Source organism: Delphinapterus leucas, chromosome 3 (genome assembly GCF_059928025.1).
Source record: "Delphinapterus leucas isolate spDelLeu-1000000601 "Yukka" chromosome 3, BTC_Dleu_Yukka2, whole genome shotgun sequence".
Lineage (NCBI taxonomy): Eukaryota > Metazoa > Chordata > Mammalia > Artiodactyla > Monodontidae > Delphinapterus > Delphinapterus leucas.
In genome coordinates, this window is record NC_143131.1 from 117,162,055 (window position 1) to 117,180,333 (window position 18,279).

Consider the following 18,279-nt stretch of genomic DNA (forward strand, 5'->3'; position numbering starts at 1 on the left):
ATTGTAGTTTTGATTTTCATTCTCTAATAATTAGTGATGTTGAGCAGCTTCTCATGTGCTTCTTAGCCATCTGTATGTCTTCTTTAGAGAAATGTCTATTTAGGTCTTCTGCCCATTTTTGGATTGGGTTGTTTTTTTAATATTGAGCTGCATGAGCTGTTTATATATTTTGGAGATTAATCCTTTGTCGATTCGTTTGCAAATATTTTCTCCCATTCTGAGGGGTGTCTTTTCGTCTTGTTTATGGTTTCCTTTGCTGTGCAGAAGCTTTTAAGTTTCATTAGGTCCCATTTGTTTATTTTTATTTCCATTACTCTAGGAGGTGGGTCAAAAAAGATCTTGCTGTGATTTATGTCAAAGAGTGTTCTTCCTATGTTTTCCTCTAAGAGTTTTATAGTGTCCGGTCTTACTTTAGGTCTTGAATCCATTTTGAGTTTATTTTTGTGTATGGTGTTAAGGAGTGTTCTAATTTCATAATTTTACATATAGCTGTCCAGTTTTCCCAGCACCACTTATTGAAGAGCCTGTCTTTTCTCCATTGTATATCCTTGTCTCCTTTGTCGTGGATTAGTTGGCCATAGGTGTGTGGGTTTATCTCTGGGCTTTCTATCTTGTTCCATTGATCTATATTTCTGTTTTTGTGCCAGTACCATATTGTCTTGATTACTGTAGCTTTGTAGTATAACCTGAAGTCAGGGAGTCTGATTCCTCCAGCTCCGCTTTTTTCCCTCAAGACTGCATTGGGTGTTCGGGGTTTGTTCTCCATACAGATTTTAAGATTTTTTGTTCTAGTTCCCGTAAAAAATGCCATTGGTAATTTGATAAGGATTGCACTGAATCTGTAGATTGCTTTGGGTAGTATAGTCATTTTCACAATATTGATTGTTCCAATCCAAGAACGTGGTATATCTCTCCATCTGTTGGTATCATCTTTAATTTCTTTTGTCAGTGTCTTATAGTTTTCTGCATACAGGTCTTTTGTTTCCCTAGGTAGGTTTATTCCTAGGTATTCTTTCTGTTGCAATGGTAGATGGAAGTGTTTCCTTAATTTCTCTTTCAGATTTTTCATCATTAGTATATAGGAATGCAAGAGATTTCTGTGCATTAATTTTGTACCCTGCAGCTTTACCAAATTCATTGATTAGCTCTAGTAGTTTTCTGGTGGCATCTTTAGGATTCTCTATGTATAGTATCATGTCATCTACAAACAGTGACAGTTTTACTTCTTCTTTTCCAATTTGTATTCTTTTTATTTGTTTTTCTTCTCTGATTGCCATGGCTAGGACTTCCAAAACTATGTTGAATAATAGTGGTGAGAGTGGACATCCTTGTCTTGTTCTTGATCTTAGAGGAAATGCTTTCAGGTTTTCACCATTGAGAATGTTTGCTGTGGGTTTGTCATATATGGCCTTTATTATGTTGAAGTAGTTCCCTCTTATGCCCACTTTGTGGAGAGTTTTTATCATAAATGGGTGTTGAATTTTCTCAGAAGTGTTTTCTGCAGCTCTTGAGAAGATCATATGGTTTTTATTCTTCAATTTGTTAATATGTTGTATCACATTGATTGATTTGCATATATTGAAGAATCCTTGCATCTCTGGGATAAATCCCACTTGATCATGGTGTATGATCCTTTTAATATATTGTTGGATTCTGTTTGCTAGTATTTTGTTGAGGATTTTTGCATCTATATTCATCAGTGATACTGGTCTGTAATTTTCTTTTTTTGTAGTATCTTTGTCTGGTTTTGATATCAGGGTGATGGTGGCCTCATAGAATGAGTTTGGGAGTGTTCCTTCCTCTGCAATTCTTTGGAAGCGTTTGAGAAGGATGGGTGTTAGCTCTTCTCTAAATGTTTGAAAGAATTCACCTGTGAAGCCATCTGGTCCTGGACTTTTGTTTGTTGGAAGATTTTTAATCACAGTTTCAATTTCATTACTTGTGATTGGTCTGTTCATATTTTCTATTTCTTCCTGGTTCAGTCTTGGAAGGTTATACCTTTCTAAGAATTTGTCCATTTCTTCCAGGTTGTCCATTTTATTGGCATAGAGTTGCTTGTAGTAGTCTCTTAGGATACTTTGTATTTCTGCGGTGTCTGTTGTAACTTCTCCTTTTTCATTTCTAATTTTTGTGATTTGAGTCCTCTCCCTATTTTTCTTGATGAGTCTGGCTAATGGTTTATCAATTTTGTTTATCTTCTCAAAGAACCAGCTTTTGGTTTTATTGATCTTTGCTGTTGTTTTCTTTGCTTCTATTTCATTTATTTCTGCTCTGATCTTTATGATTTCTTTCCTTCTGCTAACTTTGGGTTTTGTTTGTTCTTTCTCTAGTTCCTTTAGGTGTAGGGTTAGATTGTTTATTTGAGATGTTTCTTGTTTGTTGAGGTAGGCTTGTATAGTTATAAACTTCCCTCTTAGAACTGCTTTTGCTGCATCCCATAGGTTTTGGATCATCGTGTTTTCATTATCATTTGTCTGTCAGTATTTCTTGATTTCCTCTTTGATTTCTTCAGTGATCTCTTGGCTGTTTAGTAACGTATTGTTTAGCCTCCATGTGTTTGTGTTTTTTACGTTTTTTTCCCTGTAATTGATTTCTAATATGATAGCGTTGTGGTCAGAAAAGATGCTTGATATGATTTCAGTTTTCTTAAATTTACTGAGGCTTGATTTGTGACCCAAGATGTGATCTATCCTGGAGAATGTTCCGTGCGCACTTGAGAAGAAAGTGTAATCTGCTGTTTTTGGATGGAATGTCCTATAAATATCAATTAAATCTGTCTGGTCTATTGTGTCATTTAAAGCTTGTGTTTCCTTATTAATTTTCTGTTTGATCTGTCCACTGGTGTAAGTGAGGTGTTAAAGTCCCCCACTATTATTGTGTTACTGTCAATTTCCTCTTTTATAGCTTTTAGCAGTTGCCTTATGTATTGAGGTGCTCCTGCGTTGGGTGCATATATGTTTATAATTGTTATATATTCTTCTTGGATTGATCCCTTGATCATTATGTAGTGTCCTTCCTTGTCTCTTGTACCATTCTTTATTTTAAAGTCTATTTTATCTGATATGAGTATTGCTACTCCAGCTTTCTTTTGATTTCCATTTGCATGGAATATCTTTTTCCATCCCCTCACTTTCAGTCTGTATGTGTCCCTAGGTCTGAAGTGGGTCTTTTGTAGACAGCATATATATGGGTCTTATTTTTGTATCTATTCAGCAAGCCTTTGTCTTTTGGTTGGAGCATTGAATCCATTCACGTTTAAGGTAATTATCGATATGTATGTTCCTATGACCATTTTCTTAATTGTTTTGGGTTTGTTTTTGTAGGTCCTTTTCTTCTCTTGTGTTTCCCACTTAGAGAAGTTCCTTTGGCATTTGTTGTAGAGCTGGTTTGGTGTTGCTGAATTCTCTTAGCTTTTGCTTGTCTGTAAAGCTTTTGATTTCTCCATGGAATGTGAATGAGATCCTTGCCGGGTAGAATAATCTTGGTTGTAGGTTCTTCCCTTTCATCACTTTAAGTGTATCATGCCACTCCCTTCTGGCTTGTACAGTTTCTGCTGAGAAATCAGCTGTTAACCTTATGGGAGTTCCCTTGTATGTTATTTGTTGTTTTTCCCTTGCTGCTTTCAATAATTTTTCTTTGTCTTTAATTTTTGCCAATTTGATTACTATGTGTCTCGGTGTGTTTCTCCTTGGGTTTATCCTGTATGGGACTCCCTGCGGTTCCTGGACTTGGGTGGCTATTTCCTTTCCCGTGTTAGGGAAGTTTTTGACTATAATCTCTTCAAATATTTTCTCAGGTCCTTTTTCTCTCTCTTCTCCTTCTGGGACCCCTATAATGTGAATGTTGTTGTGTTTAATGTTGTCCCAGAGGTCTCTTAGTCTGTCTTCATTTCTTTTCATTATTTCTTCTTTCTTCTGTTCCGCAGCAGTGAATTCCACCATTCTGTCTTCCAGGTCACTTATCCGTAATTCTGCCTCAGTTGTTCTGCTATTGATTCCTTCTAGTGTAGTTTTCATTTCAATTATTGTATTGTTCATCTCTGTTTGTTTGTTCTTTAATTCTTCTAGGTCTTTGTTAAACATTTCTTGCATCTCCTTGATCTTTGCCTCCATTCTTTTTCCAAGGTCCTGGATCATCATCACTGTCATTATTCTGAATTCTTTTTCTGGAAGGTTGCCTATCTCCACTTCATTTAGTTGTTTTTCTGGGGTTTTATCTTGTTCCTTCATCTGGTACGTAGCCCTCTGCCTTTTCATCTTGTCTGTCTTTCTGTGAATGTGTTTTGTTCCACAAGCTGCAGGATTGTAGTTCCTGCTTCTGCTTTCTGCCTTCTGGTGGATGAGGCTATCTAAGAGGTGTGCAAGTTTCCTGATGGGAGGGACTGGTGGTGGGTAGAGCTGGCTGTTGCTCTGGTGGGCAGAGCTCAGTAAAACTTTAATCCACTTGACTGCTGATGGGTGGGGCTGGGTTCCCTCCCTGTTGGTTGTTTGGCCTGAGGCAACCCAACACTGGAGCCTACCTGGGCTCTTTGGTGTGGCTAATGGCAGACTCTGGGAGGGATCACACCAAGGAGTACTCCCCAGAACTTCTGCTGCCAGTGTCCTTGTCCTCACGGTGAGATGGAGCCACCGCCCCCACCTCTGCAGGAGACCGTCCCACACTAGCAGGTAGGTCTGGTTCAGACTCCCCTGGGGTCACTGCTCCTTCCCCTGGGTCCTTATATGCACACTACTTTGTGTGTGCCCTCCAACAGTGGAGCCTCTGTTTTCCGCAGTCCTGTTGAACTCCTGCAATCAAATCCTGCTAGCCTTCAAAGTCTGATTCTCTAGGAATTTCTCCTCCTGTGGCCAGACCCCCTGGTTTGGAAGCCTGACATGGGGCTCAGAACTTTCACTCCAGTGGGTGGACTTCTGTGGTATAAGTGTTCTCCAGTGTGTGAGTCACCCACCCAGCAGTTATGGGATTTGATTTTATTGTGATTGCGTCCCTCCTACCGGCTCATTGTGGCTTCTCCTTTGTCTTTGAATGTGGGGTATCTTTTTTGGTGAGTTCCAGTGTCTTCCTTTCAATGATTGTTCAGTTAGTTGTGATTCTGGTGTTCTCACAAGAGGGAGTGAGAGCACGTTCTTCTGTTCCTCCATCTTGAACCAATCTCCTTGCCTTCATTCTTGAATGATTATATTTAGTGATTTTGATATGCATTGCCCTTACAGCAAATGAGGTTGGGCATCTTTTCATGTGCTTATTAACCATTTATATATCTTCCTTGGAGAGGTGTGGTATAATTCCTTTGCCTATTTTAAATTGGATTATTTGTCTTTTTATTGTTGATTTTAAGACTTCTTTATATAATGTGGATACTGGATCCTTATCAGATATATGGTTTTCAAAAATTTTCTCCCATTCTGTGGGTCTTTTCATTTTCTTGATAGTGTCCTTAGAAGCACAAAAATTTTTAATTTTGATGATGTCCAGTTTTTATCTTTTTTCTTTATATATGACACTTTAGGTGTTATAGCTAAGAAACCATTGCCTAATCAGAGTTCTTGAAGACTTTATCAGTGTTTTCTTCTAACTGTTTTATAATTGTAGCTCTTACATTTGGTTTTGATCTATTTTGAAAGTATATGGCATGAGGTAGGGGTCCAACTTCATTGTTTTTCGTGTGGATATTCAGTTGTCCCAGTACTATTTGCTAAAAACACTGTTTTTCCTCTATTGAATGGTCTTGGCAGCCTTGTTGAAAATTAATTTACTGTATTTCTGGATTCTCAATTCTATTCCAGTGATTTATATGTATATATTTGATTTTGTTGACCATTTTTCCTTTGCAAATGCTTATCTTCTTGTTTTAGACAGTTTGTCATCTTGGGTCTCTTTGTTTCTCTTGTCACAGAGTCTTCTTTCCCTTACTCCTAAAGCCACAGTCTCAAGGGCTGCAGCTTTTTTTTTTTTTTTTTTTTTTAAATCTTCCCCAGTTCATGTGCATACATGTAGTATGCCCTGGCCTCCTCTCCATCTCAGAACAGCTGTACCTTGAATCCTTTAAGTAATCTTCCACCATGCTTTCTTTTCCCTTACTTTTTTTTTTTTTTTTTTTTTTTTAGCCGTGTCACCCAGCTTGTGGGATCTTAGTTCCCCAACCAGGGATTGAACCCGGGCCCTTGACAGTGAAATTGTGGAGTCCTTAACCACTGGACTGCCAGGGAATTCCCTCCCTCCCTCTTAATAATCAAAGGTTATCATATCATTTGACCCCTGCATTTATAATTTACTACTGTTCTTTCCTGGGCTCTTACTGTGGCTTTCTGACCCATATTACTGGCCAGGTTTATTATATATGCTTTTGTTAGGTTGACCTTGACTTCCCTCTTTGGCTCAGGGATTCTTGTTTGTGCTCTGTTTGTCCATGGCCTTTCTACCCATCATCATATCCACCCCCCCCCCCCGATCATCTGATGCTTCTATACACATCCTTTACTTCCAAGTTAGACTAGAGAACTCAAACATGCCTTTTTATTGTATACCCAGCTTGTTAAGTGGTTCTAAGAACATAGGCATTAAGCATTACAAATCCTGTCTCTCTCATTTACTATTAGGTGAAATAGTAACTAACTTAATCAAGTTAAGTTAGTTACTGTTAAGTTAGTTAACTTGCCTAAGCTTTAGTTATCTCTTTTGTAAAGAAGGGCTAATACCACCTACTTTCTAGGTGGTTCATAGGATTAAATAAAATAAGTGTAGTGCCATGGAGTGGGCATTCAATAAATGTTAGATATTACTATGTTGCTGTTCCTTTTGCTTGAGGTGTCAGCTCCCTTAACTCTACTGTCCCAAGTTATTCCTGTCCTTTGAGGGTAGAGTCCATTTCAGAGGACCATGTCTTCAATAAAACTGTTGTTGGCATTTCACTTATACCCCAAACTGGTCGTTTAGTGCTTCCTTTTTTGACCCTATGCTACTCTGTGCCTTTCTTAAAGCTTGTATGTTAAAAATGCTACATAATTTCTGTGTGATCACTTTCTTCTTTTCTGGTTTATAAACCATTTGAAAGCAGAGGTAAGTCTTGCTCAGCTTCTTATCCGTGGCACTGGATTTATTTGTTTGTGTAATATGCTCTCAATAAATAGGTGGAATTCTTTTTATTGTATAAGGCCAATATTTCTTATTTAATATCCCTTGCTTAAAATTAATATTAGGCGAATATCTTTTTCTGCAAGCCTTTAGGGACAACTTCTTACATGAGTAAATAACTTTTCCTGATATATTCCCATAGCACCTTGTCCACAGTGCTATTGTAATTTTGACTGCATTGTAATATTCCCTAATTTGTAGGCCCTTTGAGTACAGGCACCTTGTCTTAATCAGCTTTTAATTGTTTGCTTGTCTGTCTTACCCCCTCCATAGAGCTCCATGAGGACATGGGCTGTTTCTTGAGCACTATATCGCTGCCCTTTAATGTATAGTGGGTGCTCAAATATTTGTTGAATAAATAAATGAATGGCTGAGCTCTGTCTTTTTAAGTACCATAAAATAACATTTTTGTTAAGTATCCACGTAATTGTCGTATGTCTGTATCTTAGATCCAGGAAAACTTTTAACTATGAACTTCTTCATTGTGAGTTATTTCTGACCTGACAAATACGCAGAGCTTGTCTTTGCTCTTAATACTATATTGTGCTTCTTAGCCTAATTAATACATGAATCTGAGGGTGAATTTAACTTTTTCCCCCTAATCTCACATTCTGCAACTAAATTTGATAGCTAGGAGAAATTTCGTAGGTCTCTTCAGAAGTAGCTAGGCTTCTAGGACTTCCCTGGTGGCACAGTGGTTAAGAATCCGCCTGCCAATGCAGGGGACACGGGTTCGATCCCTGGTCTGGGAAGATCCCACATGCCTTGGAGCAGCTAAGCCTGTGCACCACAACTACTGAGCCTGCGCTCTAGAGCCCGCGAGCCGCAACTACTGAAGCCTGTGTGCCTAGAGCCAGTTCTCCACAACAAAAGAAGCCAGTGCAGTGAGAAGCCCGCGCACCGCAACGAAGAGTAGCCCCACACTTGCCACAACTAAAGAAAGCCTGCACACGGCAATGAAGATCCAATGTAGCCCAAAATAAATAAATTAAAAAAAAAGAAGTAGCTAGGCTTCTTGATAGTGCACTTTTTTTACATTTGTGGAGGAGATGAGACAGTGAATAGCCTTTAGGCTTTAATCTGAAGTGGACATGTTCAGCCAAGGAAGGGAGTAATTTTCTAGGAATCCAAAGATAGTCACCATAGAGGCACTGTCAGTATAACTGGTGGAACAGACACAGCCCTGGCCCTACAGTTGCTTTCAGCTATAAGAAAAGAGAAACGATAGGCACCTTAAATGATTGTTATTAGAAACAGATAACAAAAAAGTATAAGTTATTTTACAAGTTTCTAGGAAATGTTATAAGTAACTTCTTAGCATTGTTGAAGCCGGGATTGTATAAGTTGGATATTCCTAATAACTATAGTAAAATGTATGTTTTTAGCCTAATTTTAAAAATTATGGATATAATACCTGTTATAGAAAATGTTTTCATAAGTACAGAATAATGTAAAGAGTCAGATTGTAACCTAGTATAACTATTATTTGTCTTTTTTAAAAAAATTATTATTTTTTTTTTGGCTGCATCGGGTCTTAGTTGCTGCACGCGGGATCTTCGTTGAGGCACGTGGATCTTTCTTTGTGGCCCATGGGCTTCTCTCAAGTTGTGGTGTGTGGGTTTTCTCTCTCTAGTTGTGGCGTGCGGGCTCCAGGGCACTTGGACTCTGTGGTTTGTGGCACTTGGGCTCTCTTGTTGAGGCGCTTGAGCTCAATAGTTGTGGCGCACGGGCTGAGTTGCCCCACGGCATGTGGGATCTCAGTTCCCCGACAGGGATCAAACCTGCGTCCCCTGCATTGGAAGGAGGATTCTTTACCCCTGGACCACCAGGGAAGTCCCTATTTGTCTTTTTTTTTTTTTTTTTTTGTGGTACGCGGGCTTCCCGCTGCCGCGGCCTCTCCCGCTGTGGAGCACAGGTTCCGGACGCGCAGGCCCAGCGGCCATGGCTCATGGGCCCAGCCGCTCCGCGGCACGCGGGATCCTCCTGGACCGGGACACGAACTCGCGTCCCCCGCATTGGCAGGCAGACTCTCAACCACTGCGCCACCAGGGAAGCCCCCTGTTTGTCTTTTGACTCCAGTCTTTTCTGTATTTTTTAAACACAGATTACATACATTTATCATTTCATCTTTTATTTTTTCTGCTTAAGCTTTCATCAAAAGCTTTAACATTTTTTCCCATATATGTGTTAATATTTGCATAATAGTCAATTGTAGGCTTTACCATAATTTACTTAACTAGATGCTTGGTTGAGCATTTGAGCTGTTGAAAGTGTTTTGCTATGAGGAAAATGAACGAGTCAGTGACTGAACATACCAGTGAGTTTCTGTTTGAGCTGTATGCGTTAGGTAGTTGTGATGGTTAATGAAGTATGATGGTCCTACATAATGGTTGCTGTGTTTCTGTATCATTTTGTGGATGTGAGGGTACATTGCATTAGATCCATTTTTTTTCTCCCATTCAAATCTTGAATTTTTTTTTTTTTTTCCATTAGGATACATATAATGGTCCTTCTTGGAAAGGAGTATTATTAGATCAATGGAAAGAAGTATTTTTAAGGCTCTTGATACATTAGTGCTAAATCACTTTCTAGATATTGTGCTTTTACCAGGGATGTATGAAGGTGCTTTTTCTTAGGGACAGCTAGAAAAAAAAACAACAAAAATAAAAATCCTTAAACTAAATTCTGCACATGAAGTATACAAAGTTTGAATTATTTTTATTTTTTTAAAATGTAGACCAGTTATTTGGTTCATTCTGCTGAGTTTGTTTTTCTATTCTGTAAAACAGGTGATTTGATGAAGAGTGCTGCCGGAGAGTTTGCAGATGATCCCTGCTCTTCCGTGAAGCGTGGCAACATGGTTCGGGCAGCTCGAGCTTTGCTCTCTGCTGTTACCCGGCTGCTTATTTTGGCTGACATGGCAGATGTCTACAAATTACTTGTTCAGCTGAAAGTTGTAAGTATAGGCCTATGTCTGTAATTTGTTCTATCACAGCGAGGCTGCTGCTGGCCATACTTAGTTCAACATTTCTTAGGGTTTGGTTTGGTTTTGAACTTGGTTTACCTAAATGGACCAGGAATGTTTTTAATTTCCACTCACTCCTCTGTTCCAAGTGAACATCATACTGGCTCTGCTGTGAACCTGTGTTGTCTTTGTTCTAATAAAGAATTTACAGAAAAGGTTTTGTTTTGACTCCTTCCCTTTTTGTGGTAGTGATTAAACATTTCCTTGTACCAGTAGAGTTTCAGAGTTGAGAAATCAAGATATGTTAAATTGTATCCTTTTAGATGGAAGTCACAATAATGCTGTCCTTCCCCACCTCCCATAAAACTTCCATGTAGTAGCTGCTCAAATGTTTGAGGGCCATGTAAATTGAAGAGGAAGTTTGGATTGCTATGTGAGTAGCTGTCGAAAGGAATAAAAAATTCTAGATCTTCTTTATGTACAGACTTCTATTGTTGAGAATTTTTCTTTTGGGGGTGTGTGTTTTATAGGTAGAAGACGGTATCTTGAAACTGAGGAATGCTGGCACTGAACAGGACTTGGGAATACAATATAAGGCCCTGAAACCTGAAGTGGATAAGTTGAACATTATGGCAGCCAAAAGACAACAGGTACAACCATGATTTGGGGATACATTTAAGTTGTTTATATTATTACCTAGTGGGAAAAATCGATTTTACCTAAGTTTTCAAAAGGTACCAATATCTCCCTCTGCTAATATAGTTCCATTAAAATATTTAGTTTATGGTGTGTCCTTTCAGTATTGTTAATAAAGTTAGTATTGAGTTGTATTCATGTTTTGCTCCTATTTTGATTCCTGTGAAAATTTTACTTTAGGTAGCTTAGCAGTTTGTGATAGTGTCTGGAGAAGTGATAGGCTTTTGTTCTGTGTGTTCAAGGATGAACTTGAGTTGGTGGTGGAGTTTAATTCAAACTTTTAAAAACTTAAACTAGTCAAAACATATTGGAATTACTTCTATACCAGAAAGTACCTCCCCCTCCATATTTTGTAACTTTTAAAGTGTTTCTTACCATTCAAGTAGTTTTCATAGTGTTAGGAATTTGTGTTGTGTGGTATGTGGATCAGTGTTCCTATTTTTCCAGCCTTTGCTAGCCCTTTGGCATTTTGCTGTTGGGGTGCTTGAAGTCTTCCCTGTGCCCTTCCTGGATGCTGTGTGTTAGATGTGTGTTCCTTAGGGGGGATGCATGTGTCACCATCCAGCTCTTATAATTTCCATAGTCCTGGTCAAGCTTGTGCTATTCTTATTTTTAAAGAGCGCTGAGTAGATGAATTCTTATTTTTTTTAAAATTAATGAATTAATTTTTGGCTGTGTTGGGCCTTCATTGCTGCGTGCGGGCTTTCTCTAGTTACGGCGAGCAGGGGCTACTCTTCGTTATGGTGCTCGGGCTTCTTTTGTTGCGGAGCACGGGCTCTAGGCGCATGGGCTTCAGTAGCTGTGCCACGCAGGCTCAGTAGTTGTGACTCACGGGCTTAGTTGCTCCGCAGCATGTGGGATCTTCCTGGACCAGGGCTCGAACCCGTGTCCCCTGCATTGGCAGGCGGATTCTTAACCACTGTGCCACCAGGGAAGTCCCGAATTCTTATTATTGTTAGCCAATACCTGTATTGGTTAAAATATTTTATGCTGCAGTTTACAGAAAACCGAGCTCCAAAACTGCTTGAACATTGAGGGGTTTATATTCTCACTAATTAGAAGCCCCAAGTTAGGTTAAGTGACTTCAGGGTTGTTAAATTTAAAGGCTTTGCAGTATCATCAAGCATTCAGTTTCTTGACATTTTCCAGCATTTACCATCTTCAGTGTGCCTGGCACTGGATGGCTGTAGAAGCTCTAGGTATGACATTTGCACGCATCAATGTGTCCAGTGAGAAAAAAAAGGACTGTTTCTTCCATATGTCTCTCGTTATAAGCAAATGATCTAGAAGCCTCTAACAGATTTGCCCTAAATACGGATTGTATAACATACCCATTCCTTACTAATCATTGGTAAGAGGAAAGCAGTTAACTCTATCTGACTCAGAGTAATGAAGATCTGCCTTCTTGTCTGTGACAGTGGTAGCCTTCCTGAGAATAGGAACATTCAGCAAGAACTCTGACAGGCATGAGGAACATGGGGTCAATACTGTAAATGTCCAGTATATGACAGCCTCAGATTTGGAGACTTCAGCTTTCATTTGGTTACATTTACATTAGTATAAAATTCTACCCCACAGGGTTGAGAGAATTAAATTAAAGAATGTGTGTGAAGTATTTAATATAGTGCCAGACACTCAGTAGGCCCTCAGCAGTGGGCAGTTGGTGAATAGTAGTTATTGCTCGTATTTTAAGCTGTAAGGTGTGATCAGACTGAATCTGTACATATGATACCCTGGTTTTACATTTCCAGTACTTAATATTACACTTGATAATATAGCTAGATTTGTTGTATTGCCTGAGTAATTTAGTTAGTGTAGGCTCAGTGTGCTTTTATCATTTGTCCTTGTGTTGGCTTGTGTTTCCATCACATAAATCACAAGTAGGTTTTTCTTTTTGAATTCTACAGGTTCTTATTAGGTATCCATTTTATACATATTAGTGTATATATGTCAATCCCAATCTCCCAATTCATCACACCACCCCCCACCACCCCGCCCCACCACTTCCCCCCTTTGGTGTCCATACATTTGTTCTCTACATCTGTGTCTCTATTTCTGCCCTGCAAACTGGTTCATCTGTACCACTTTTCTAGGTTCCACATATATGTTTTAATATATGATATTTGTTTTTCTCTTTCTGACTTACTTCACTCTGTATGACAGTCTCTAGATCCATCCACGTCTCTACAAATGACCCAATTTTGTTCCTTTTTATGGCTGAGTAATATTCCATTGTATATGTGTACCACATCTTCTTTATTCATTCGTCTGTCTATGGGCATTTAGGTTGTTTCCATGACCTGGCTCTTGTAAATGGTGCTGCAATGAACATTGGGGTGCATGTGTCTTTTTGAATTATGGTTTTCTCTGGGTATATGCCCAGTAGTGGGATTGCTGGGTCATATGGTAATTCCATTTTTAGTTTTTTAAGGAGCGTCCATACTGTTCTCCATAGTGGCTGTATCAATTTACATTCCCACCAATAGTGCAAGAGAGTTTTTTTCTTTTTGCTGGGGCTGACTGATCTGAAGAAGAACTTGTTGTATGATAGTATGGTAATTTTATAAATATGGCAAGCTGGCCAAATTATGTTCACAATTTATTTTACTTAACATTCTTGATATAAGTTCTCTTTTGAATATGTGAAATGAATGTTAGTTATATTTAAAAAATAAAGTTTGGTGAATAGTCTTACTGTCTTAAAACCTAGTCTGATTTTGACTTATGAAGACTTACTATTTTTTATTTTTGCGGTATGCGGGCCTCTCACTGTTGTGGCCTCTCCCGTTGCGGAGCACAGCCTCCGGACGCACAGGCTCAGCGGCCATGGCTCACGGGCCCAGCCACTCCGCGGCATGTGGCATCTTCCCGGACCGGGGCACGAACCCATGTCCCCTGCATCGGCAGGCGGACTCTCAACCACTGCGCCAGCAGGGAAGCCCTAGACTTAATATTATTTGAGGAAAGTGAGAACATTTAGACTGACACTATTGCATATCTTTGCAAAATGGTGGAATAAGTAAATTGATGATGTTCTTGAGATAAACACAATAATAGTCTAGAATTTTGTATGCTACTGGAGAAACTTACTGGAAAGTAATGCTGCCTGAGTTTTAATTCTGTGTGCCATGAATCCATGAAGAGTTCCTTCATAATCCCTGATGTATTTAAAAAAAAAAAAAAAGTAGTGAATTTCAAACATTTCCCAAATAAGATGTCATAAAAATCTTGAAATTATTAGTTAACATGCCAGATGATCTTCTGTTAGCACCTCCATGTCTGTTTTCTGCCCTTGGTCACCCTGCTCCCTGCCCCAGGGACCTGACCTGTCTGGACTGCATCCAGGGGCTTCTTTGCTCTCTGGCTTCTGGTTGGGTTGGCCACTGGGAGCGCTATTAGGAGATCAGAGGACAGTGAGGATAGGGTTTTATCCCTCCCTGCTGGTTGCCCTGGGTTGCTAAAAGTCATAGCCTCTCTTGGGTGGTATTCTCCCCACACCTCACTTCCTGGGTTCTGGTAACTGCTGCCTCGTTTTGTCTCTTTGGGCCTAAGTGCCCTAATAACCTGTGGTTTTCCTGAACTTTGCCCATACCTTTTGTAGCATAGTCCCTAAACCATCTTTGAATTGCCCAGCTTGATTTTACCATCTGTTTTCTGTGGGTATCTTTTTTTTAAAAAATTAATTAATTAATTAATTTGTTTGCCTGCGTTGGGTCTTAGTTGTGGCACTCGGGCTCTCTAGTTGTGGTGCATAGACTTAGTTGCCCCGCGACATGTGGGATCTTCGTTCCCAGACCAGGGATTGAACGCGCGTCCCCGGCATTGGAAGGTGGATTCTTAACCATTGGGACCACCAGGGAAGTCCCTCTGCTGGTATCTTGAGTGATACATTTTAAAGTTTGTCTTGGGTTTGTAGTATGTCATGGTCATTTATAGTTTTCCTTGGACCTAATTCTTTAACCTTTAGCCTTAGCCTCCTACAGTAGAATTTGTTGAATAGGCTGGCTGTGGGTGCCTGTGTGCCTTCTGATCGTAAAGTGACTTTTTATAGGGCCTGGGCCTTGGTGTATATTTCTATAAACTAGTGCTGTTTTTGGGAATTAAACTCAACTCATTTTATCGTAAAGTACCAGCCTGGTGGAAATTTCATGCTCCCTTTTAGATACTGCCCATTGGCCTCCTTCAGTTACTGGTCACAATTTTGCACGTGTGTTTTCTGGCAGAATTCCTCTACTGCTGTATGCTTAGCACCCTGGACTGTTTTCACCTTTGACCTTTCCTTCTCTTCCCAGGTGTGGTGTATAATAATTTACCTCCTCATCAAGCCTTTTATATTTGCAGGCAGCCCTAGTCCAGAATAAGGGTGTTTCCTCAAGAGCAGTATTTGGATGTGATGTGTGTACTTGGATGCTTTAGCCTCCCTTGTACCATTTAAGCAGCAGCCACCAAGTGAGGAAATGTTGAACCTTACGAGATATACAGGCACTCTGGGATTTACCTATTTGTCTCTAAGGTTTTTCTGGAACATGGTGTGGGGGTGAGGATGTTGCTGAAAATAATAATGAATAACTTTAAAAAGGTGTTTACTATGTGCTAAACACTGTAACAATTCCTTGATAAACACGAATTTGTTTAATTTTTACAGAAACAGTATAAGGTAGATCCTATAATTGATCAGATATTAGTTTTTATATGTGAAGGAACTGTATGTAGCATAGAGAGGTTAAGTAATTTGGCATGGACATTCATCTAGTAAGTGGTGGAGCCAGGTTTTGAACCTAGGCTTGTCTGGCTCCAGAGGACAGGGATTTTGTTTAAACTGCTACTGTAATCCCTAATGCCTAGAACATTGCCTGGATACAATAGTGTTCAATAAATATTTGTTTAACTAAAGAGAGAATAACCCATTTTGCTGGACTGCAGATCCATCCTGGAATGGGATTCTGTGTGTGACCATAATCTGTTACTTTCTTGGGCTAGAATATTATTTGCTGACTAGAAGTTTTGAATTTCTGTTAGGCTGCAGGCTCTTATTTGACTGTAAGGGTGAAATAGATGGCAGAGGTAAGGATCTGCCAGCATCTACCCTGGTTCCTGTGAAGAGGACTACCTCTGCCTTACATTGTCAATTCTGCCTCCCCAGTATGCTAAAGATGGAATACTTCGATGTTTACAATCTACCCACCCAGGTACATGAGTTTGTTGAAATAGGTTTGGTAAAAATGTTGTGCTTCTTACCTAGTCTGTGAACTCTTTCATGATTATTTTTCTGAAAGCCTGAACAGACAAATTGGTAATGGATAGTACTGCCACTGTTTTATGTGTAAATCACCTGTACTGGATGGGTTTGACCATGGACCATTTCTTTAAGTATAGTCATTTGAATCCAAGAGAAGACATCTGATCAAAAGTATCTATGGGGACTTCCCTAGCTGTCCAGTGGTTAAGACTCTGTGCGGGGGTCACGGAGTTCGATCCCTGGTGGGGAACTAAGATTCTGTATGCTGCGCGGTGTGGCCAAAAAAAAAAGTATCTATGGCTACAGTTTTGTATTGTTAAGAGGGACATGAGAGGAAACTTGCACTTGAATTTCCAGGTCTTGGTTAGAAAGTGTTACGGATTGCTTAGAATTTAGCTTCTGTTTCTTGGTCACTGCATGTGATAGTTGGTTCAAATTATGTTGAAAGGGGTCATTTCCACTTTATGTTTTCTGTTTGTTCCTGAGTCTGTTTGAAATATAACTGGATTGGTCAAATTGGTGAATCATGAAGGCTAAAGTAGACCAAGGAACTCTATAATCTTCTAAGTAATCTATTACACTGCTTAATAGCTCACTTTTTTTCACTAATCTGGGTTACTTATCAGGACTATATATCTTGAAAAGAATTCTTATGATTGATCATTATTATAGTAAGTAGTGCTGCCTTGTGATCATGTCTATTTTCCTATCTTAACAAAACCTAGTTTCTTTGTCCTACGGCAAAAGCAATTCTAAAGAGAGAAAATAGAACACCTTAGCAGTTAGGACAAACGATGGTGGCTGTCATTTTCATCATAGATTAAAATATATCCCCCGTACTTCTAAAAGAAGTCTATCAAAGATACATTGTGATGAGGGCAAGACATTTAGAAAATGCCACACAGAACATGTACACTAGCTGCTTACGCATAATGGTGAGCCCTAGACCTTTGTCATAGTTGAAATGATCGTCGACTCTCTAAATCCATGGGGTCCTATTTCTGAGTATTGAACCTGATGTAGTCTTTGGAAAGGTAGGAGTTTATCATACCAGGCCAGGCAGTGGCTTTAGGAAAGTCAGATGTTGAATAGTAATTTTGGCACCTATTATAACTTTAGGTGACCACAAGTGTCTTTGCTAACCTTTACAAGAGGCTGTACTGATATCTAGGTTATAGATACTTAGGAAGAATGCCAAAATTGATTGCAAAACATTTTATAAAACAAAGGACATTATTAAGTGCTTAAAAGGCAAATGCCTCCTTAGAAAACTTAAAAGTCCCTGAGGTTGTGGTGAGGGCAAGACATTTAGACAATGCCATACAGAACACGTGCACCAGCTGTTTAAGCATAATGGTGAGGCTCAACCCCCTGTCATAGCTTGAGTCTTGAAATGATCACTGATTCTCAAAATCCACAGGGTTCTGTTTATGAATATTTAGCCTAATGTATGGTGCTACAGGGCATTTGGAGTGCTGTGTGCTATTGCTTGCAAATTCAGATTACAAATGAGAAAAGAATTCTAGGAGGAAAAGTAAGCTGTCATATTATACAAGGTTTGAATAAAGATGCAAACCTAAAACATAGTGAGATGAAGTTTCAGGAAAAGGGAGGAGGTTTGGTGTTCTAATGCTTAATCAGGAACTCATTTAGAAAGATGAGCCATTAAACAGCTGTCAGACTTTAAGTTGAGTAATTGACTTTGGCCTTTCTAAGTCAGTTTTCTCTTACTGTTTGTACATGTAATACTCATTTTAAAAACATTTAAATTTGTACTCTAGGATTCAGTTGGTGACATTAACATTGAAATTCTAGGATCACACGTAAAATAGAGTTGGAACAGTTGGTGGTCAGTTATGGTTATCACTTATATTTCTCTTCTATGATGGCAGTCCACATTTACTGAAGACTTAGTTTTCTCTGAGTAATTGCAGTAACATAGGGGTACCAGAAATACCCCCTTTCCATCTTGCTTATTATTGGTATCACTTAATTATCACTTAGCATATTCACCCAGTTTACCAAGTAGATGCTGGTAGTTGAAACCATGTTAGGAACCTCAAATCCTTTTAACTCTGAATTATAATTATGGGGTAGAGGAAATTGAAAAAGGACAGTTTCACCTAAGACTACATGTCTATAGAGTATTACAGTGAAATACAAACCTTTTGGATTAAAGGTATGGAGTCCATGAGCCTCAGCTTTATGCCTTAATAATCCGGGTCCTAAGGTGGTCTCTGGGATA

At 39.2% G+C, this 18,279-nt stretch overlaps 1 protein-coding gene across 2 annotated transcripts in view; it reads left to right on the top strand.

Annotated features, from left to right (window-relative positions):
• Positions 1-18,279, top strand: part of CTNNA1 (catenin alpha 1) — a 172,970-nt gene that overhangs the window by 51,553 nt on the left and 103,138 nt on the right. Inside the window, exons 4-5 of one of the 2 annotated variants that reach the window (XM_022588907.3) lie at positions 9,924-10,090; positions 10,630-10,749. In XM_022588907.3, coding sequence (XP_022444615.1) covers positions 9,924-10,090; positions 10,630-10,749 — 287 coding nt within the window. Of the gene's footprint in view, positions 1-9,923; positions 10,091-10,629; positions 10,750-15,870; positions 15,985-18,279 lie in introns of those variants that run through there. The other variant, XM_089908474.1, reaches the window with a different exon arrangement.